Below are 21,333 nucleotides of genomic sequence, written 5' to 3'. Positions count from 1 at the left end.
GGTAGGGGTGAGAGACTAAGAGTGTATGGGAAAGTGATTAGGTATGAAAGGTTTAAATAAGAGTAGCTAGGGAAAGCTACTGGATTTTTGGTTGGTTGCTGGGGTAGATTCTGGTTGGACAGGGTGTAAGGTGCTGCCAAAAGAAACGATAGAGAAAATGGGATACCAAATGTATAAGAAAGAAAGAAATAAAAGTGATAGAGCGGATAAAATTAACAATGCTATGAGGGAATTAGCAAATGGGATACCTAAAGAAGACGGATCCAGATAGCATGTGTAAATCTTAATTAGTATTTATAACAAATCATTTCATGTTTAATAGTATATAAATATATTTGAATCTTAATTAATATTTATAACAACCAATTTCAAGTTTAAATTTAAATCTTAATTAACATATTCATATTTTTTTAAATTTGGGCCAAACGGTCACAAGAATGACCAAATGACCCAAACCCTACCCAAAACGACCCAAAAAAAAACCCATTTCAAGTCAAAACCACACCCTTTTTCACTCAGCCTATCACAACCCTACTCAAAATAAACAAAACGCAATTACTCTCTTCTGAAACGCTGATTCACTTTTCCTATGAAACGCTCCTCTTTCACTCAACCTAACAAAACGCATTCACTCTCACCCTCCCTCTTCCCCTCCTCTGAAAACCGCCGACGTCCTCTTCCTCTCCTCTGAAAACCTCTGCCGCCCTCTTCCTCTCCTCTCAAACCCAGATCGAAGTCGTGCGCCACAGACCCAGATCGTTTTCTCATCTTCGATCAGTGCATGCATGATATGGGTTTCGCACAGATCGAAGTCAGAAGGCACATATCGAAGCCGATTTGAGGTTCCGCCATGGTTTCCTTCACGAATCGGAGGTTCGTCCATGGTTTCCTTCACCGATTGGAGGTTCCTTCACGGATCGGAGCTTTAGAAGCACAGATCGAAGCTGATTGAAGCCACCATGTATTTTACTGTGTATTTTTTTTCTATTGGATTCATGTCAAACTTCATTTTTGTAATATATTTTGTCTTTTTTTTGGATATTTTTCCTTCTGTTTGTGTTTAATAAATTTCTCCCTTCCTATTGTGCTGGATTCTGTTGATGATTTGTGTTTCCCTCTTCTTTTAACTGATTCTGTTGATGAATGGAGAGAGAAAAAACAAATTTTTTAAACAAGCAGGAAGCTAAGCAACGTTGCTTATTTAAGCAACGTTCCTTAACTTTGAAGAATAAGCAAAGACAGCTCAGCCAGCTCCAATGCTTCCAAAAAATAAGCAACGTTGCTTATTTTCTCCAACCAGGTTAAGCAACCTGCGTTGGAGATGCTCTAATGCTGATTTAGTTTTAAAACATAATTTGTCTAAATTTGTCGTTTTGACATTTTGATTGGTAATCCTTTTTTTTTTGAGCTCTTGATTGTTAATCCTTTAAATAACAACTAGCGTTTTTACCCCGTGCGTTGCACGGCGAATATTGATCTCATTATTTAGGCACATATTAATGAATTAATATATGAAAAAATGAGCACTCAACCAAACAAAATCACAATGAGTATCACACAACTTGCAAATTTTGATAAAACCTTCATATATATATATATATATATACTTAATCTTAAATATTTTTAAAATTATGGAAAATATACTAAAATTAGATGAAAAATTGTTCCAGAGAGTTAACAAACGTGGTAAGAGTTAGAAGCCATAAGGGTGGAGGGGAATGAAGAGTCACATAAAAATTATTAGTTTTTACATGAATTATTTTTTATGTAAAATATTTTCCCCCGTGGAAGCTTTTTACCATGTGATCTAAAAATGCATAAGTATATGGTACTCATTTAAGAAAAAAGGTTTTAAAATCTGACTAAAAATTTGGCCCCAATTACTAATATTTAGTGCTCAATTTAAATGTCAAACTCAAATCTCAATTTTTTTACAATTTTTAAAAAAGAAAATGCATTAACTTAAATTGAATATTGACTCTTAATCCATAGGATGATTCTATAAATTATATTTATTTCTTAAAAAAGTAAAAGAAACCCAATTCATTATTATGAATGAACTGACAAATGATTTAGGGTGAAAAAAAAAAGTATTTTGTGTCAAAGCAAAATAATTTAAAATCCATGTGAAAAAAAATTGGATCAAATTACTATTATTTAGTACTCATTTTAAATTTCAAACTCAAATCGCAAAATTATTTTTTACAACTTTGAAAATAATAAATGAATTAACTAATATTAAATATTCACTTCTTAATCTATGAGATCATTCCATTTTTTAATTTTTTTTCTAAAAAAAGTAAAAGAAACCTCAAGAAAAATCAAAATCTACTCACTAAAACAGAATTTACTTTTTTTCAATCATTCCACTCAGAAATTTCATTTGTCTCTAAGAACTTGTGAGATACCCGATTCACCAGTTAGATCTGAATACGAATAATGTTAGGAAAATAAGTAAGAATAGAATGTACCGAGCTCGGAGAGGGGCAGCTTCTTTTATAAGAGGATTAAAAAGAAACCTTGTAGCCCTATAAACATTTTGGAGGCTTATCTTACTTGATAAGGAAAAAAATAGAAAACGTTGTTGAGAAATTATAATTAGTTCACACAGTAAAATAGAAAAGGCTTTATCTTGCCATATTGCACAACAACCACAACATTTGTTGCATCACAAGATGCAAGATGACAAACAACTTCAGCAGCATATTTTCCCAAAAAAAGACATTCTACTTGAACCCTAATAGCCAAAGTTGGAAATTATTAATATAAGTATAAATAAATTTACAAATTAAAATTTGAAATTTAAAAGATCATGGAGTGTACCCATCTTGGTCAATTTCAATAGTTATCATTTTCTGTTTTGTACTATCTTTCTCAAACTCTTATTCACCACTTGTTCTAGTGACAATTCCGATTACATCTGCTCAAACAACAACAAACATTTAAGGAAAATAAAGAACTATATTTTAATAACCCAAGGGTTACAAAAGGGGAAAATACCTATAAGGAAAGATAAATCAAGGTCCTTTAACATTATGCCACAAAGCACAAAGCGGCACAAAAGAGTATGAGTTTAAGTTGATAGGCTTGTTAGAAACCAATCGTATAGCAGTATTTATATCAAAGTTGATCTTGAATGGATGAGAGGTTGATCGGAAATCACGACCGCTTTCACCAACACTGAAGAATGAGATCTGATATACGCGTCCTTCACTGGAATCGGTAAATAAGGATCTTCCTAACTGAAGTGTGAATCTTAACACCCTGAAATTATATAAGTAAAGAAGATCAGAGATTGTCCAACAATAACAACACAAAATTAGAATTTTGTGGTTAGGAAAATAATTGTTATACCTTGTCATCGATAAGAACCATGTTCATCGAAAAGGGCAACTTAGAACCATATAAGCTAGGACTTAGTCATAATTGACTCACTTTTGCAACAATGGTCCAGGTCTCCTTGGAGGGATCGATCTGGACAGATCGTCGATTTTGGCAGCCATCAGAACAACGGTTATTTCAAAACTTTGGAATTTTTGGTTAAGGGATGGAATGATGGAGGAGAAGAATCACATAAGGGAGTTTATATAGATGAAAACAATTAGGGTTTATGTGGTTTGTAGGTTTTTTTTTATAGGCAAATGTTAGTGGTTAGTTGTTAGTAAGTTAGAAAATCCCTTCAAAGTTCCCTTTCAGGATTCGAACCCTGGACCTTCCCCTCCCCACCCTTATGTTCCCTAGCTCTTACCACTTGAGCTAACCATCGGGACATGTGGTTTGTAGGTGAAAAAAGGATGGGGAATATGGCAAATTAATAACACATTAATTTTACTTTGACAAAAAAAGTCAGCATTTGTGACATTATTGGAAACTTCAAAAAAATGCTGGTTGATTATGATTATAAGTCTAATTAAACGATTTTTAATTGGAAGGAAAAAAACAATAGACACCAATATCCGTTTCTTAAAAAGGTTAGTAACTCTGTTTTTCAAAAAAGTTTGAATAATCATGACTTTAATGAGACTAGTGTTTTTTACCCGCGCGTTGCACGGAGAATTTATCTATTGTATTTAATACACCGATTAATATTTTAAATTATAAAATATTTAAGATGCTAAGAATGTAAGAACAATCATAATAAAGATGTAGATATTTAAAAAACACAAATTCAGACACTCAATTTTAGTGTTTTGTAAGCATACACTGAATTAACTAATATAAAGATTTTGAAAAACACAGAAGTTAATAAGCCAAAAGCTTTAAGTTTTGCATATGTGAGACATAAGTGAATTTTGTTTGTGAAGATGTATACTCGTGTTGCATAAAGGGTAATGCTTTTGTGTTTTAGATATGTAACAATACATAAATATATAATTATTGCTTAAATTATTAAAAATACAGTTAAATTATAGAAAAATGAATTATTATTTTTGTTAACTCGTACAAATTTTCATGTCAAATGTTCCTCCCGTGAGATCTCGTAACTCTGAACAATTTACTTAAATCATATATGAAATGTTATTTTCTTATTATGTTTGACATTAAAGCATTTCCAAAACATGTTCTTTCCCGTAGGAGCTTTTTGCCCTATAAATTGAACAAAATAAAATAAAAATAAACTATATTATTATGTAGAACATGTTTAATATGAAGTTACATTGTAAAATAGTGACATCTTATTAAAATTTATTTTTCTGTTAGTTTTACATGAATTTTCATGTAAAATGTCCATCCCCGTGGGAACTCTTAACCCTATAGTTTAACTTAAACCAAAATACACTATATATGTATTAATTTTTTCTAATCTCCGCACGACACATTTTAATCATCAAATTATCATGCCTTTATATTTATTTCCTTTTAAAACTTTCAAAAAGTTATGAAAAAAGTAATGACATTAAATTGATTTTTTGTTTACAACTCATAGAAATTAGATTTCGACCTATGAGTTCAAACAATCACTTTTTATCTGTGCGTTGCACGAAGAACTTTCTCTTGTGCTTAAGACATGTTCAATACCATACTTTAGCAAATTTTTCAAATACTAAAGGACATACTTAATGAGAGATATATAATGCTACATAATGCGTCCCTCTAATTTGATTTCCCTATATTTATAACTCATCTCGTCCTAGTACTAAGTAACTACTATAATAACATCTAACTAACCTTGCAGCCCCTGATTAATTTCCCCTTCTGTTACATCATGAGTTTAAAAATTTAAGTAAACACACTTTTCTTAGGTGATAAATAGAAAAAATATAGAAACAACCGCAGTCCGCAGCTAATGAGAAACTCTGCCAAATTCACCTAGCAACCATCAAATCTCTGTGTGTCCATGATAGCTTTGTGGACCCTCAACATCAGATCAACTCCCTTTTCCTGGAATTAACATTAAATAAAAATAAGACAAATTAAGAAAAAATCAAGAAATAGATAACCTAAATCCTAATCAAATCTAAAATTTAAAAAGGTACTAACTAAATATAGATAAAACTATCAAAATCTAGCAAATCACAATAAAAACTCATAAAATCATGAATTAAATAAAAATCTGAAAATACCATAAAAATTAATTAATACTTTCAAAATAAATAAATAAAAAAGACCCAAGATAAAATCAAGAAATAAACAACCTAAATCTAATCAAATATAAAATTTAAAAGGTACTAATTAAAGATAGATAAAAACTAACAAAATCTAGCAAATCACACTAAAAACTTATAAAATACTGAATTAAATAAAAATCCGAAATTTCAATGAAAATATCATAAAAATTAATTAATACTCTAAAAATAAATCTAAAATAAAATAAAAGCCCCACAGATAAAATCAAGAAATAAACAACCTAAATCCTAATCAAATCTAAAATTTAAAAAGGTGCTAATTAAGGATAGATAAAAACTACCAAAATCTAGCAAATAAAAAATAAAAATTCATAAAATCCTGAATTAAATAAAAATATGAAAATTCAATAAAAATTAATTAATAATCTAAAAATAAAATAAAAAACTCACAACATAAGAGAAAAACAAACATAAATTTTTCCTTTAGATTCAATACAAAATTGTTGGATGAAAAATTAACTTTAATTTTTTGTTTGAATTAAAAAAAATTGAAAGTTAAATTTTTTTTGAATTTAAAATTATTGTTCATAGGGAAATAAAACATTCAATGTGTTGAAGAAAACGCGGTAAGAATGTAAGAAAAATATCATAAAATCATCCAAAAACACAACAATATGGTTGATATTTCATCTATGTTCTACCAAATAACAACATCGGTATTCTACATTAAGTCTAAGCCTACAATCTGAATCAGACACCCATCATATAGTAGGACATATGTTACCTTAGCACCCATAATTACTAACTCAACACTTTGCACACTGTTTATAGAAGATGCATATAAAGGAACAGACAATCAATCAATATAAATGGCCAGAAACATAGAAAAAAATGACTATAAATGGATCTCAAAACTTTCAGATGAATGATAAGTATCCTTCATCCCCCAGCATAAGAATCAATAATAACAATTCCAATAGGAACGGAAAGATCATATCTTTGCTACACAAATGTTAGACAATTGGACATATGAAAACATGAGACAAACAACGAAATTAAGCTATCAACTATATATTCTTCTTCTTATGCATCAAACTTTCAAATTAACTTCATTGAGAAGCTAACAATATAGACTTTTTCTACTTGATAATCATGTTATTCTTTGAGAAGCATATAAGGAGTGATAAGTTTTTCTTTTTAGATACTACAGTCAAACAAATAGGGGAATGAAAAAAGGGAAACATATAAGCATAACCTTTCTCTCTCGCTCTGAAATTAGCTTCTCAAAATCGAGAAACCCAAATCAAATTCTCTCTCACATGTGCTAAGGAGATTACTACTTTTAAGGCATGACATGGATCTAAAAACTAAATAGTAAATGTCATGTAAACTTCAAACCTTTCAATGATAGCATCCCATGCTCATTCTTATAGATATCCCCATCAACCTTGACCTGTCTTTGAGCTATCAAAAAAAATTGAAAATAGGAAGAGAAAGTTAATGATATCACTTTCCAGAACCATAAATCTAAAAAAAGGGAAAAAGTAATAAATGATGAGAATCCATACATCAATTTTTCCATCATAGATCGTAGCACCAACTTGAGCAATATCGTGAGTCTCAAAGGTAATCACACCGCTCTGCCATGGGATTAACCCCGTCATTACGAATACTTTCTTCAACCTACAAATCAAGGAGAAAAAATCACAAATGTTATTTAACCCAAAAGTCCTGAAAATGAATAGAAGCCAAAGATATATAAGGAATGTGTTGAATATCTGTTAAGATTTAGTATATTATTAATCTAACAAAGAGATAAAAAGAAACTAAATCTATCTAAACCTATCTCTATTTAAATAGATATTATCTCTATTTAAAAAAAATCAATAAAAGTACCATAAAAATTAATTAATACTCTAAAAATAAATCAAAAATAAATTAAGATAAAATCAAGAAATAAACAACCTAAATCCTAATCAAATCTAAAATTTAAAAAGGTAATAAATAAAGATAGATAAAAACTACAAAAATCTAGCAAATCATAATAAAAACTCATAAAATCCTGAATTAATAAAAAATCCGAAAATTCAATAAAAATTAATTAATACTCTAAAAATAAATTATAAGATTAATTAATATAAAATCATGAAATAAACAACCTAAATCCTAATCAAATCTAAAATTTAAAAAGGTACTAAATAAATATAGATAAAAACTATCAAAATCTAACAAATCACAATAAAAACTCATAAAATCATAAATTAATTAAAAATCCGAAAATTCAATAAAAATAAATTAATACTCTAAAAATAAAAAATAAATAAGTTAAGATAAAATCAAGAAATAAACAACCTAAATCCTAATCAAATCTAAAATTTAAAAATGTATTTTTTTTTTATGAGAATTAACCTGAGAATGACACGTGGGTTTTTTTTTTATGAGAATTAACGTGAGAAGGACACGTCACTGAGAATTAACGTGAGAATGACACGTCACTAAATCAGTCTGAGGGAAGTTCTTCTTTTCTAATATATATTGATGATATTGATATTGATATTGATATGCCGAATTAAAAACACATTATTGAAAAATTCAAAAAAGTCAGCATTTGTCTAATTATTGGAAAATTAAAAAAAAATTTGGTTGATTATAAATATAATTATAATTAAACGGTTTTTAAAAAAAGGTCAGCAAGACCCATTTTAAAAAAAAGTATGAATAAACATGATTTTAATGAGATAAAAAGTCACCTGAGATCCGTTTTGTTTCCTATAATAAAAATGAATGGTCATAATTGCAATAAATATTTGACTATGATAAAGAATGTGTGCTGACTTTTTTATGAATTAATTGGCAATTTTAAATAAAAATTAAACAAAATTAAATGGGATATTTAATGATTATTATTTAGCTATTCATGGATGTGGCACAAACCCAAATTAAAGGAGAAATTATCGCGTATTAAATTTCCTCATGTTGACAAAGTTAATAAAATTTGAATTTGAATCTTAATCGTTTTTAAACACATTAATTGATGATTTGAATGATTATTTCATAGGTAGTGGGGATGACTTTTGTTAGCATTAATTAAGAGTTTAAAAAAATCTAATTAACTAAATTTCAGCACCAATGGATTGAAAAATAAAATAAAATCAGCGGTTAATGAGATTTTTAATGATGAACGAATAGGTTGTCAATGATGGGCTGAATACCAAAATCAAGGGAAAATGGGCTTGCTATAAATTGGTCCAAATGAATTAGAGATTAACACTTGTCAGCTAATGAGAGGGGGTGGGTGAAAGTGAACCATGAAATGCCAACTCATCTAAGTGGGTCTCACAGAGTTATTCTTTTCTAAAGTATATAGATATTAGGTTGCACATGAGTTAGCTAGAGCTAGATATGCTACAAGAGTTCGTTACAGCTGACAAGTTTGGAATCTTCCGCCCGCTAGCGTAGTTGTCCTGCTGTGTCAGGATATTCATGCTTAGTTTGTTTAATCTTTCTTGTAACAAAAAAAATAAGTCTAAGTTAAAGACCTTAAAATTAATTATTTGGATGATATAAATTTGCAATTCTCATCATCATAAACACCTTAATCGAATGAAGATTGGGACATACGAGTATATTTGAATATTTTTTGCCATCAATGCAAACAAACACTAGCATTCATTTTGAGACAAGTGGTGACCACCTAAATAATTGGGATATATCTCACATAAAGGGATGGTCGTGAAACAGTGGTTGGCGTCGGAGGTCTACCAAAGAGAAGGTCAGATGGTGGTCATTGGGGCATGAGAGACCAACATAGATGTAGTCATGATTCCACGATGATTGAGGCAGGGTCACAAACTCTCTTTCATTTAAGGTTTATTTCGTAGGGGAAATTCCACAAAAGTCCCACATTTAACCTATGAAATTTCGTAAAAGCCCAACACTTAATCTGGGTATTTCCAGTCAGGGTTTTCTTTCATGTCGAAATTCCCCAAAACCCGCTAAAAGTACTCACTCTATTATTGACATTTCCAAACCCTTTGGCCCTTCCCAGTCCCGAACCCTAGTCTTTCCATGTTACAATGTGATCCCACGTCGACTACCGCAAAATGAGTCGCGATGATTCCTATCTTCCCCGGAAGTAGGCACGATGCGACAACGCAAATGCGCGCCATATCCATAATTATTGTTGCATTCGACCGATATCTAAATACACACGAGTATAATGAAAAAATAATTTAGAATGTCCCCATTTTATTTATAAAAAATTGCTCGATATTGAAAAAAAAACAGATGTCTGATAATTGGGCCGAGGGTGGTGGAATGCAGTGCAATAAGAAAGCCCAACCCACAAAATGCAAAACCCTAAACCCTGCCTCCCCTATATCTATGCCATTTCTGCGCCTCTTCCATTGTGTTCTTCAACCTCAGTTTCACTCCAAGGTACTCTCACTCTTCCTCTTCTTCTCCGATTCTCATTCTTGCTTTCGTTTCCCTCTGCGCATTTCGAAGACTCTCAGTTGCTTTTTTACCATAGCCTGTGAGTTCAAAGCATGTGCAAAATTGTACTTCATCTTCTCTTTTATTAGATCCTCTTTGTTGTTAATATCTTGAGGATTTTCTGCAGAACGATGAACATTCCCTAATTTACTGCTGTTGTTGTTTTTATAATTTTACGAATCTATGTAATTTTTGTGTTTGATGTTTTGATTTAACACGCTGTGCTTATGGACGGTCTTGTGCTGATTCGTTACTACATCAGTGCATAACATAAACCTAAGCTAGATCTAATGTTGCCACCTTGTATATGTTTTTTGTGTGTTCCAATTGGATCAACGCTTTTACATGGTGGCAAATATTTTTTAATTCATTCTTGTATTTTTAGCAGAAGATCTTGTGTTTTGTATTTGAGAATGTTTGGTCCTGCAATGGGTAATTTTCAGAATTAATTTTGATAAGTTGTTTGAGATTTGATTTTGGATAATTGATTTCTGCTGCTAGGAGTTTGAGAGCATAGCTTCTTAGTTGAACATAATCAATATTTACAACTTGATTTCACACCATTATCCTGTAAAAATCAATTTCAACTCTAATTAAATTATGGGTGCCTTGTAATTAACTGTGTTATATTTTGGAATGTTATCTGTGTAGGAACAGGGAAATTTTGTTGTTGTCAAGATGACAAATCCAAAAGTTTTCTTTGATATTGCGATTGGAAAGACTAAGGCTGGGCGAATTTTAATGGAACTTTTTGCTGATGTTACCCCAAAAACAGCTGAAAACTTCAGGGCTCTGTGTACTGGGGAAAAGGGGATTGGTAAATCTGGGAAAGGTTTACACTTCAAAGGATCTGCATTTCATCGGATTATTCCAGAGTTCATGTGTCAAGGTGGTGATTTTACGAGAGGGAATGGGACTGGAGGGGAGTCAATTTACGGGGCCAAGTTTGCTGATGAGAATTTCAAGCTGAAGCACACTGGACCTGGTATTCTTTCCATGGCAAATGCTGGACCCAATACAAATGGTTCTCAGTTCTTCATATGCACTGCAAAGACTCCATGGCTTGATGGAAAACATGTTGTGTTTGGAAAAGTTGTTGATGGATACAATGTAGTGAAGGAGATGGAGAAGGTGGGTTCCGGTGGTGGGAGTACGTCAGAAAAAGTGGTAATTGAAGATTGTGGGCAGATAGTAGAGAACTGAAAATTATTGCTATTGAAGCAATGATTTTCAATGTAATTACTAGTACTTTATAAAATAAATTGTAGTAAGTTATTTGATTTTGTAAAAGACCATTTTTTTACCCTAATCTAACTTTTAAAAGCACTTTGTTTATTTCTTTGTTTGTATTGGTTTTGATTTCTCTTTGTGTACTGATAATTGCCATACTAAACTTAAAAAAAAAACTGTTCGAAAATCCTTTTTTAATTTTCCTGAGATAGAATTGATAACAAGATGCATTTGTTCTCCAAATCTTCCTTGCATGCCCAAGAAAGTTACCTGCTACAAATGTTCTTGAAATCTTGAGAGTGAGGTTAATCAATAACAAAGCAGGGTAAAAAGTCTAAACATTTGGCAATGTTCACATTTCTTGAATGAAACCATAACATAAACTAAACATACCGCCAGCCTTAGTGAAAAGGGTTTAATATACTAAGTACTAACCCCTATGTAAAGATACATGTGAAGAAAGCAAGCAATGACCCTACCCTTAGACCACTACACAAGATTTAGTCACTTAAAAAGTGTTTTGATATCATAATTAAAAACTTCTATTTTTTCAAGTGTAGTATAGAGCCCATGTTTTGAAAAGGTTATAACAATATTTGTTTATGTTACTATAACAACATTTTCTCATAGTATTGAGCAATATCGTGCAAGCGTTTCCTTAAGAAACCAACTAAATTCCTTTTGCATGAAGAGGAGAACCATATATAAAGTGCTAGCAGGACCATGTTAAGCCAATTTGAGATGTAAATCGCAATGAAAGCTCATTTGATGCCAAGCCCAAGTTTGATTAATATCAAACAAGAACCAAAACATAGTCACGAAATTTACCTAGCCAACTAGAAAAGACATTTGATGATATGATAAGATACTTTAAGTTAAAGATATTTTTCTCATATTCTGAGATAGTTCTATTTTCATGTATATTAGATATTGATATGATGTTAAGTTTAATGTATCTTATTAGATTTTTCCCAGTCCCTGTAAAATAGGGGTGCATTGAAATAAAAGAAGTTGTCTCTAGTTCTTTTAATAGCCGTTTTTGTTTACTAACGACGACTTTTAATTGCTACGACATTGAGAGGGTTTGTCCAATGCTTTGGTGGGACTGGAAGGTGCTAATGGTTTAGATTTTACAGCAAATTTGTTGGCTCACCAGGCTGCGAGGGGTGGCTCGTCGTGCGGTATTCGGCGCCTTCCACGGTTCCACCCTCCAACTTGATCCCTTTCCTGTTGCAAGATGAAGTAGAGCAGCTTTTGTTTTTGTTTTTTCAATTTCTCATGTAACCAAAAAAAAGTATTTATTCTTAGTTTTATAGTGAACCGTCACAAAAGAAACTGAGAGAAGACTTAAAACTTTTTCTAAGGGACTAAATTAAACTTATTCATATTTTACTGGGACTAAAACCTATTTAACCCCAAAAAATCTCTCGCGCTCTCATCCTAACCCTCCATCTCTACTCGGCTTCTGTGTAAAAGTAAAACTACGCCTGACGCCCCTTTCCTCTCAAAACGACTGCGACTCGCAGCATTCATCGTCTTCTTCTTCTTCTTGAGAGGAATGTTATTCGTGACTCACTCTTTGAATTTTCATCACAGCATCGAATAGAGGTAGAGGTTGAAATGGAGCAATCGGTTTTGGACGACATAATCAACCGTCTTCTTGAAGTTCGCCACCGTCCAGGGAAGCAGGTGCAGCTATCGGAGTCCGAGATCCGCCAACTCTGCGCCGCTTCTAGAGACCTTTTTCTTCAACAACCTAATTTATTAGAACTCGAAGCTCCCATCAAGATTTGCGGTATTCCCTTTTTCTTTGTTTTTGTTGTATAATCCATATATTGTACTGCCTGATATTATTAGCATAGTACAAAGTACAAACTTGAAAAATATCTTGTTTGTGGGGTTATTTCTTAATATCCTTATATTGATATTTCAGGTGATATACATGGCCAATATTCTGATCTTTTAAGGCTTTTTGAGTATGGGGGATTACCTCCTGAGGCCAACTACTTATTTTTGGGGGACTATGTGGATCGGGGGAAGCAGAGTTTAGAAACAATTTGTCTTCTCCTTGCTTTTAAAATAAAATATCCTGAGAACTTTTTCCTGTTGAGGGGAAACCATGAATGTGCTTCTATAAACCGGATATATGGATTTTATGATGAATGCAAGAGAAGGTTTAATGTAAGGTTATGGAAGACATTTACAGATTGCTTCAACTGCCTGCCTGTGGCAGCCCTTATTGATGAAAAGATTTTGTGTATGCATGGAGGAATTTCTCCGGACTTACATAATTTGGATCAGATTAGAAATCAACAGCGGCCTACTGATGTTCCTGGTACAGGTTTACTTTGTGATCTTCTTTGGTCTGACCCTAGCAGAGATGTTCAAGAATGGGGAATGAATGACAGGGGTGTTTCATATACATTTGGCGCTGATAAGGTCTCAGAGTTTCTCCAGAAACATGATCTTGATCTAATTTGTCGTGCTCATCAGGTTAAACCCTCGCCTTTTGTGCTTTATTGTTACCAAGTCTTCGAGATTTTGTATACACATTTCTATGACTCGAAATAAAATGACTATGAAATATATTTCCAGCAATTTAGTCTAATCTGTCAGCATTTAGGAAATAGTTTACATTTTTTTTATTTAAATGTGAGCCTTAAAATCTTCAAATGCCATGCATTAGCTTTGATATCTGTTGTAGATTAGTGGATATTAGGTATCAATTGATTGTGCTATTGAATGTGAATTGTTTTTTTTTTGTTAATATGTTTCAACCAGGTTGTGGAGGATGGATACGAGTTCTTTGCTAACCTACAGCTTGTAACAATATTTTCAGCACCGAATTATTGTGGGGAGTTTGACAATGCTGGTGCCATGATGAGTGTTGATGAGTCACTAATGTGCTCTTTCCAAATATTAAAGCCAGCTGATAAAAAAACAAAGCTCAATTTCGGAAGTACAACCACTGCTAAGCCTGGAAACTCTCCAGCAGCTTTAAAGGTATAAAGATAGTTTCGTAATTTCTGGCTAGTGGCTATACATGCACAACTTTATGAATAATACATTAATTAACATGCCGATGTAATTCATTCACAACATTAGTAGGCACATACCATATGATGTCTCTGACTACTGGCTTGTGATAGAGCGATCTTTAGATATAAGCAGCTTCTTCACTTAAATGTAGATTTTTGTGAATGGACGACATCTTCATAGCAAGTTTCATGCACCCTGACTGGATTTTGGTTTGTGAATGTAAAGTGGACGTCTGGACAATTTATAGTAGAATTATATTAGTTTATGTCATCCATCCTAAAATCAGATATTTTTTCCTTGCTTATATATCTTGAAAAAGTTATACTTGAAATACGCACTAGTCATGATGACATCAAAATTGGAGATGAGACAATGAGACATTAAACTTGTTGTGCTTTAGATCAGTTGACTATCTAGTTTGAAGAGATTCACTATTTTAAAGGTTATTTTTATGGTTTTCTCCTCGTGTTCGATTTTGATATTTGTGCGGGTTTCCATTGGTTCAGCCATTTCTGACACAATTAGGATTACTGAAATAATCTTATTTTAGGTCCTAATCATGCTAGGAAACATTTGATGGATTGTTTCTTATGGTTCCCTCCTCTATCACTTAGATAATCATTGTGGCTGCATTTATGTTGCTTTGGGTGTCAAAACTAAACTTTTTACTAAATAGCAGAATCACACTCTGTAGGCAGATATTACCTTCAGTGCAGGGACTGGGATCCTATCAGAATCACCTGAGACCAGGGCTGTGACGTTAGATCGCGCCCAATTCGGGATTAGTCTCACACAAAAAGAGTGTGGAGATACCTCATGGGAGACCAAAAGGATGTGGGGACACCTCATGGGTGACCAGAAAATAGCTAAACTATGCAATTTTCTAGTCTGTGACCTAATTCAGACGATTATACCACCTCCTATCGTCCATGTTTTCTAAATTTCATTGTTCACACTTTATTCATTAACTAATATTCTTCTATTTGTGTCCTTGTGTTTGGCAGTCCTTCCTGGGTGCGAAAGTATGAAATTAATTTTGCCAAAACTGCTGGTCGACTTGGTCCTGAAATCTAATGGTTGCAGGAAAAGGAAAGTCAAGTTCCATTTCGTCTACTATGATATTTGGGAATTGTAAAATCATAGGAAAACACGTAAATGACTATATGTAAACCATTGTTTTTTCATTGGTACAGATTTGCAATTCGAGATGGAGAGCCATAATCTCCTTGTCTTCGTTGTACACTAGTAGTTGGTATATTTTTCTGAATCTGAATTGTAAGCTTCTCAAGCGTAGATGGATCATCTGTGGCTGAGAACCATTTGAAAATGCTTATACGATGGACATAGTGATGGCAGTTGAGGCTGGTAAAACTCACTGTGGTTGCATCTCTTCCTTTCTCTATGTACTTTTCATTTTTGCTTCTGTGAGATATCTTGTTTTGATTTGGGATTCCCTACTTTTTTTACTTGATATCTTTCACAAAATTAATTCAAGCCATTGAGTAGAGTGCTTGTTTGGAAATAGTTTTACAATTGATTTTGTAGCCAGAATCAATCATGGGTAAAAGCTCATGTGAGTAGTTTTTGAGTTCAGAATTGATTATGATGAAATAGAAGCTGAAGGCCCCCTCACCTGGTAGTAGTTTTTTCTCTGATGATAGCATCTTATAGAACCTTTTGGCTTCTCTGTCTCTCCAGATGTTGTCGATGGTATTTGGCAATGGAAACTCGAACAGTGTTCTATTTTCTGAGATGATTAAATGTAAAAGAACTCTGATTTTTGTATACCTTCTCATTCATCTCATTTTGCATCTTATTTTTCTCTATCTCTTCTCCTTTTGCCATGCTATCATGTTGAACATGTTAAACCCTGTGAAATGAATTTCAATGACCACAAAAGAATAATAATGTTCCCGAAGGTTAGCTTAAGTGGTAAGAGCTAGAGAATATTTGTTTGGGAGGGTGAAGGGTCCAGAGTTTGAACCCTGAGGAAGATTAATTTACTAACATTATTAACAAAGGAATAGTGACATGACACTATCTTTGAGTTAAGTGAGTGTGCTTACAACTACAAAACCTCAGATTATTATTTCCTGGTCCTGTAAACGGAATTGAAATAGCTTTTAGATGTTAAAATATTTCAAAAAGTTGTAGCATATTAAAATGTGGTTGTTACAAGTGCAGTAATGATATATACACACCTCATTTTTTAAACACTCTATTTCCACATATCTTTATTTTTACCTCTCTTCTTTTATCATCTATCACATTTCATACTTTCTTTCTCTTATTTTTTCTTTTCTTCTTATCTCTCTTCTTATTCCACCACCTCACCTCTCCTAGAGGTGTGAAAGAAACATTATTCCTTACAAGTGGAGTCTATAATCTTGTATTAATATATTTTCTTTTCAATCAAACGAAATCCAAGTTATCTCCCACTACGTCACCATACTTGTATTCTCTCAAAGGTTATAATTTACTTCAAAGATAAGACTTGTGGTCGTCAGGTCATTTGGCCTTAATTGTTTAGGTAGAATGAAATTAGTAATTAAAATAATCAACTAGTTTTTAGTTACTTAAAATACAAAGCCTCAGCTGATGTGCCCTTCCATGCCTTGTCCACACTTGCACGGTGTTTAATTGGTCCTCATGTGATCTTGGTAAATGAGACCAACTTACTAACAAGTCCTTGCATGCTTGGTAGTAGTCGAGGATTCAATTCTTAGACGATGTATATAAAGAAAGATTTGTTTGAAGGGTTTTATTCCCTTCATTTATATTTTAGTCTCGAGAGGATTAATCGTATGATTGTCATAGTGAAAATATTTTAATAATACCAAAAAAAGAGATCAACTTCAATGGCACACATCAGCAAATATTAGGCACATGGTTGGTCACGGCCAGACCCAAAACTCTTAAGAATGAGAGCATGAAAATGACCACCATTAGTCTTAACGGAATGCATGTTAAGACTGGGGACACCAGCATGGAGCACTCCACCTTATGCATAATTTTATGCCTGGGACATATAATTTTAGTTTAAAAAATATCGAAGCGTTGTTTTCATATTAAAAACTATAGGGATAAAAACTAGTAGGAAATGTTGATTTTATTACTTAGATAAAAATAAGAATAAATGATAAGTTTCAAAAAACAATCGTCCTTAGTTTTTTCTCATCAAACAAAAGGACCAATGTTGGGTAATTAAATAAATTATACATTCCCTCTAAAACGTTGAAGAATTATTATATCCACACTCACTTTTCTTTTATCTCATTTTGACTCACTTTTTCTTTCTATTTTTTATCACATCCTGTTTTGTGTCACATCATCCTACTTTTCTCTGTTTTCTATTCATATATTTTTAAGATATAAATAGAGGTGAAATTAGGTGTGAAAGAGAATTATTTTTTTCAATGCTGACCGACTTATATTCATTTTCCATTGGTCAAATTAAGAGAAAAGACTAATGGTGCAAAGAAGGCCCGGTTTAGAAATGACAAGGAATTTATCATATGACTTGAATAAACCAAATAATAAGCAGGCCAGCTTCTCCCTCACTCGTCAATATATATATATGTTTCATTTTTTAAGTTGTGAATAAAATTAATACATAATTAGCATAAGTTAAATGGTATGAATATGTGAGGGATTCAGAGATTATACGAAGAGAAAAGAAAAGACGACAAAAATTTATCTGTCAATTTTTGTTAATTACTCTCCAGGGAGAGCATCATATATAAGGGTGTTAATCTAGTCAAATAATAAAAGAAGGAAAATACATGATTCTTATTTCATAATCTCGTCTATACATCAGTCATTGAAAAAAGACTGTTTTAAAGAGCAAACGAAATTTACTCGTATTATAGTATAGTTTACTCAAATCACAAATTCCTTGATCAAAAACTACAAGGAAGTGATGAGAAATTAAAGAAACATAAAAATCCAGAACCATCCAAGGGATCACTTGTTGGTGGATACTTTGCTGCAGCAATCTTCAACACATGCAGATCACTGATTAATCACACCTCCACTCAAGATCCATGGATGCCCTGCAAATTACAGATTAAGCACACATTAATACACAAACACAGGAAATCCTACTGTAAAATAAAAGTGATGTGCCAAAATTAATTCATATTATAAACTTGAAATCCCCATATATAACATAAAGTTTGACTCAAAGCTCAAGAATATACTAGCTATAAGTCAATAGTCCATGTTTGGATGAGTATTATAATTGTGGATAGAATTGATCTTGATAATTGATAACAATAAAAGTGCATGATTGACAGTGAATTATATTCAAAGAAAAGTGATTTAATTTATACAAGACAATATGATGAAATTTCACAGTTCTTCATAAAATTGATAGAATTGATTTTTAATCTAGAATCAATTGCAGGAGACTACATTCATAACGTAATAGTGAAGCTATGATGCTTCTTAATTCTACCCATTGTAATTATAACTCACTATAATTTTTCGGGGTTGTCTAAATGACCCATGATAAAGTTTGGGTTAAATAACTCATCATCCAATCACATTGGAGATAAATGAGTTGGAAATAAATTAATAAATAAAATATGGAAATTCCAACTCACCTATCTCCAATGTGATTGGATGATGAGTTATTTAACCCAAACTTTATCATGGGTCATTTAGACAACCCCTAATTTTTCATATATTTTGTATTCATGCACATAATCTTTTACCCAAAAGTTAATTTTGATGGTGAATAATTAATTAATTAATTAATCAAACAGTTATAAAACATGAACCAAGAATACTATCAAGGATTCACTAAACAAACATAATCAAAAACAAAAACAAAATAACTATGAACCAAGAATGCTATGAATTGAAGGATTCACTAAACAAACATAAACATAAAGAAACTTACTCAAGGCTTGTTCTGCAGAAATTCTTCTTGAAGGATCTCGACAAATCATCTTCCTGAGGAGATCCTTAGCAGGTGCCGAAACAGAGCTGAAAATACTCGTCGGAAACCTGAGATTGGCCCTCGCCACAGCCGCAAAAATATCCTCCGGAGAGTCTCCGTCAAACGGCGGAATTCCGGACAGCATTGCGTAAAGAACCACGCCAGCGCTCCAAACATCCACTTTCTCAGTGTACTCCTTCCTCATCACCACCTCCGGCGCCACGTAATACGGCGTGCCCACCACCCCGCTCATGCTCCTCCCCTCGCCGCACCACTCAGCAAAGCCAAAGTCCGCAACCTTAAGGTTTCCCGACTCATCAAACAGGATGTTGTCCGGTTTCACGTCACGGTGTGCGATTCCGAGGCGGTGGCAGTGCGCCAGCGCTTCCAGAAGGCTCTTCATGACGGAGCATGCCTCCGGCTCCGGCAATGGAAGCTTGTCGATGAGGGCGTGGGGGCCGCAAAGCTCGAGGACCATGCAGAGGTAATCGGCGTCTTCAAAGGTTTCAAAGATTTGAAGAATATTAGGGTGCGGTGAGAGGAAGGTCATGAATTTGGACTCGCTTTCAAGGCACTGGCGGTCTGTGGAACCGGTGAGGAGGTTCTTGTTGATGACTTTGACGGCGTAGGATTTGTTTGATTCCTGGTGGAAGCACCGGAAGACGGTGCCAAATTTGCCTCGGCCAAGCTCCTCCATGGGTTGGTAGTGTTTCTTCTCCAGAGCTTCTTCTTCACCACCCATTCTGCTTTGAATGTAATAGCAGAATACAGTGACTAGTACTATTGTGTGGGTTATAGTAAAATTTTGATTCCTGAACCTGCATACCTAATTTCTGTTTGTTGTTTTATACTATGTGTAACTTAAAAGTTAAGTTTAATGATAAAAATCAATAGTTGATTTGAGTTTGAATTTATTATATTATTTTATAAAATTTTAAAAGCTAAAATAAATAAACCCACACTAATATTAATTGCATCTGTTAGTTTTAAACAGTTAAGTTTGTTATATATTCTTAATAACTAATAGTAACCGTCCAAAGAAAAAGGATAACTAATAGTAAAACTCATTAATTAAAAAATCTAACAATACCTTAAAATCATATCACTTTTTTCTCATATAGGCGTTTTTCTCATGTATATATAATTATCATGTGGATTGTAGCCACAATTTTGTAACAAACTAACTAACTATATCCAAATCAAGTTGAACAAACCTTATCTTTTATAAGTGATTTTTACAAATAAGTCGTTGCAATGAGTAATTGTCAAGTTCTATTGGAATCTTGGGGACCGGCCGTAAAGATAATTTGGATACATGTAGAATATGTGATGAAAATTATAAAATAAATCCTAAAAGATCCCAACATATACGAAACTGTTTCAAAATAATACAAATGGTTGTTTAGGGTGGTTGCAAGTTTTCATTTTTTGGTTTTTAAATGTAAATATGAAAACAAAACATGTTTGGCAAAAATGAAGTTAAAGTGAGTTTTTATTAATTTCAAAACCATTTTACCCTGTTTTTCAAAACTACAATATTTGTTTGTGACTATGGTTTGTAGTTTCAATAACATGTAATTTCATCACCATCACCACCATCGCTGCCACCACAACCACCTTCACCTTCACTGCCACCACCTCCACAACATCTCTACCCGTGCTGCCTCTACCCTTCACCTCCACCACCCTTCACCACTATCATTTGCGCCCGCACCACCTCCACTACCACTCGCCACCACCACTACCGCTTGCACTACTACCCCACCCTCCAACACCACCACTTCCACCTCCACCACCATCGTTGACTCCATGGAAACCACCACCTCCACCACCACGTCGCTACCACCACCATTATCATATGACCACCAGGTAACACCCCCTCCACCACCACAACCACCTCCACCGTCACAACCACCGCCACCGGTGTTGGCACCACCACTTGCACTACCACCTCCATTTGCGTCACCACCCCCAACAAGGCCGCTTCCGCCACCTTCACCACCGCCATCGCCGTCGCTATCACCACCACCCTTCACCACTACCACCATCGTCATCGCCATT

The 21,333-nt window shown here is 33.3% G+C and overlaps 4 protein-coding genes and 1 long non-coding RNA gene across 8 annotated transcripts; 2 read left to right on the top strand and 3 right to left on the bottom strand.

Moving 5' to 3' along the window:
- Positions 1–5,034: 5,034 nt before the first annotated feature.
- Positions 5,035–14,535, bottom strand: LOC130731327 (uncharacterized). The gene is made up of 4 exons (XR_009016637.1): positions 14,408–14,535; positions 7,136–7,250; positions 6,966–7,031; positions 5,035–5,382 (listed from the first exon to the last, which is right to left on the bottom strand). It is a non-coding gene; the product is annotated as an uncharacterized LOC130731327 (long non-coding RNA).
- On the top strand, positions 9,922–11,396 carry LOC130731326 (peptidyl-prolyl cis-trans isomerase CYP19-3-like). Of its 2 annotated transcripts, none has more exons than XM_057583587.1 (2): positions 9,922–10,004; positions 10,713–11,396. In XM_057583587.1, exons 1-2 carry the CDS (start codon positions 9,951–9,953, stop codon positions 11,262–11,264), a joined length of 606 nt encoding a protein of 201 aa, XP_057439570.1. In that variant the 5' UTR covers positions 9,922–9,950; the 3' UTR covers positions 11,265–11,396. The 2 variants fall into 2 exon arrangements, with proteins under 2 accessions (XP_057439570.1, XP_057439572.1); XM_057583589.1 differs by lacking the exon at positions 9,922–10,004 and adding an exon at positions 10,083–10,101.
- LOC130731325 (serine/threonine-protein phosphatase PP1 isozyme 3-like) lies at positions 12,724–15,753 on the top strand. Of its 3 annotated transcripts, XR_009016635.1 has the most exons (5): positions 12,727–13,086; positions 13,225–13,784; positions 14,073–14,294; positions 15,335–15,419; positions 15,524–15,753. XR_009016635.1 is itself a non-coding variant. In XM_057583586.1 (4 exons), exons 1-4 carry the CDS (start codon positions 12,912–12,914, stop codon positions 15,356–15,358), a joined length of 981 nt encoding a protein of 326 aa, XP_057439569.1. In that variant the 5' UTR covers positions 12,727–12,911; the 3' UTR covers positions 15,359–15,753. The 3 variants fall into 3 exon arrangements, 1 of the variants encoding a protein (XP_057439569.1); XR_009016636.1 differs by having other exon boundaries at positions 12,724–13,086; positions 14,131–14,294; positions 15,335–15,753; XM_057583586.1 differs by having other exon boundaries at positions 15,335–15,753.
- A 2,371-nt stretch (positions 15,754–18,124) lies between these two features.
- Positions 18,125–20,102, bottom strand: LOC130732754 (phosphoenolpyruvate carboxylase kinase 2-like). Its single transcript, XM_057584746.1, has 2 exons — positions 19,234–20,102; positions 18,125–18,382 (listed from the first exon to the last, which is right to left on the bottom strand). Exons 1-2 carry the CDS (start codon positions 20,012–20,014, stop codon positions 18,342–18,344), a joined length of 822 nt encoding a protein of 273 aa, XP_057440729.1. The 5' UTR covers positions 20,015–20,102; the 3' UTR covers positions 18,125–18,341.
- An 843-nt stretch (positions 20,103–20,945) lies between these two features.
- On the bottom strand, positions 20,946–21,326 carry LOC130727198 (glycine-rich cell wall structural protein 1.0-like). The gene has a single exon (XM_057578378.1). The coding sequence runs from the start codon at positions 21,324–21,326 to the stop codon at positions 20,946–20,948; it is 381 nt and encodes a 126-aa protein (XP_057434361.1).
- Between the last annotated feature and the right edge of the window lie 7 nt (positions 21,327–21,333).

Source organism: Lotus japonicus, chromosome 1 (genome assembly GCF_012489685.1).
Source record: "Lotus japonicus ecotype B-129 chromosome 1, LjGifu_v1.2".
NCBI classification, from domain to species: domain Eukaryota; kingdom Viridiplantae; phylum Streptophyta; class Magnoliopsida; order Fabales; family Fabaceae; genus Lotus; species Lotus japonicus.
Note: the sequence above shows the minus strand (reverse complement) of the source record. Positions and strands in the feature narration are given on the sequence as shown.

Bases quoted from the DNA above. Each gene is read 5' to 3' on its own strand.
- LOC130731326 (XM_057583587.1), top strand. From the start codon at position 9,951: ATGCCATTTCTGCGCCTCTTCCATTGTGTTCTTCAACCTCAGTTTCAC. The intron at 10,005-10,712 runs GTACTCTCACTC...TTATCTGTGTAG, and splicing joins AACCTCAGTTTCACTCCAAG to GAACAGGGAAATTTTGTTGT.
- LOC130732754 (XM_057584746.1), bottom strand. From the start codon at position 20,014: ATGGGTGGTGAAGAAGAAGCTCTGGAGAAGAAACACTACCAACCCATG. The intron at 18,383-19,233 runs GTAAGTTTCTTT...TGTAATTTGCAG, and splicing joins TTCTGCAGAACAAGCCTTGA to GGCATCCATGGATCTTGAGT.
- LOC130731325 (XM_057583586.1), top strand. From the start codon at position 12,912: ATGGAGCAATCGGTTTTGGACGACATAATCAACCGTCTTCTTGAAGTT. The intron at 13,087-13,224 runs GTATTCCCTTTT...TTGATATTTCAG, and splicing joins AGCTCCCATCAAGATTTGCG to GTGATATACATGGCCAATAT. The intron at 14,295-15,334 runs GTATAAAGATAG...TGTGTTTGGCAG, and splicing joins ACTCTCCAGCAGCTTTAAAG to TCCTTCCTGGGTGCGAAAGT.
- LOC130727198 (XM_057578378.1), bottom strand. From the start codon at position 21,326: ATGACGATGGTGGTAGTGGTGAAGGGTGGTGGTGATAGCGACGGCGAT.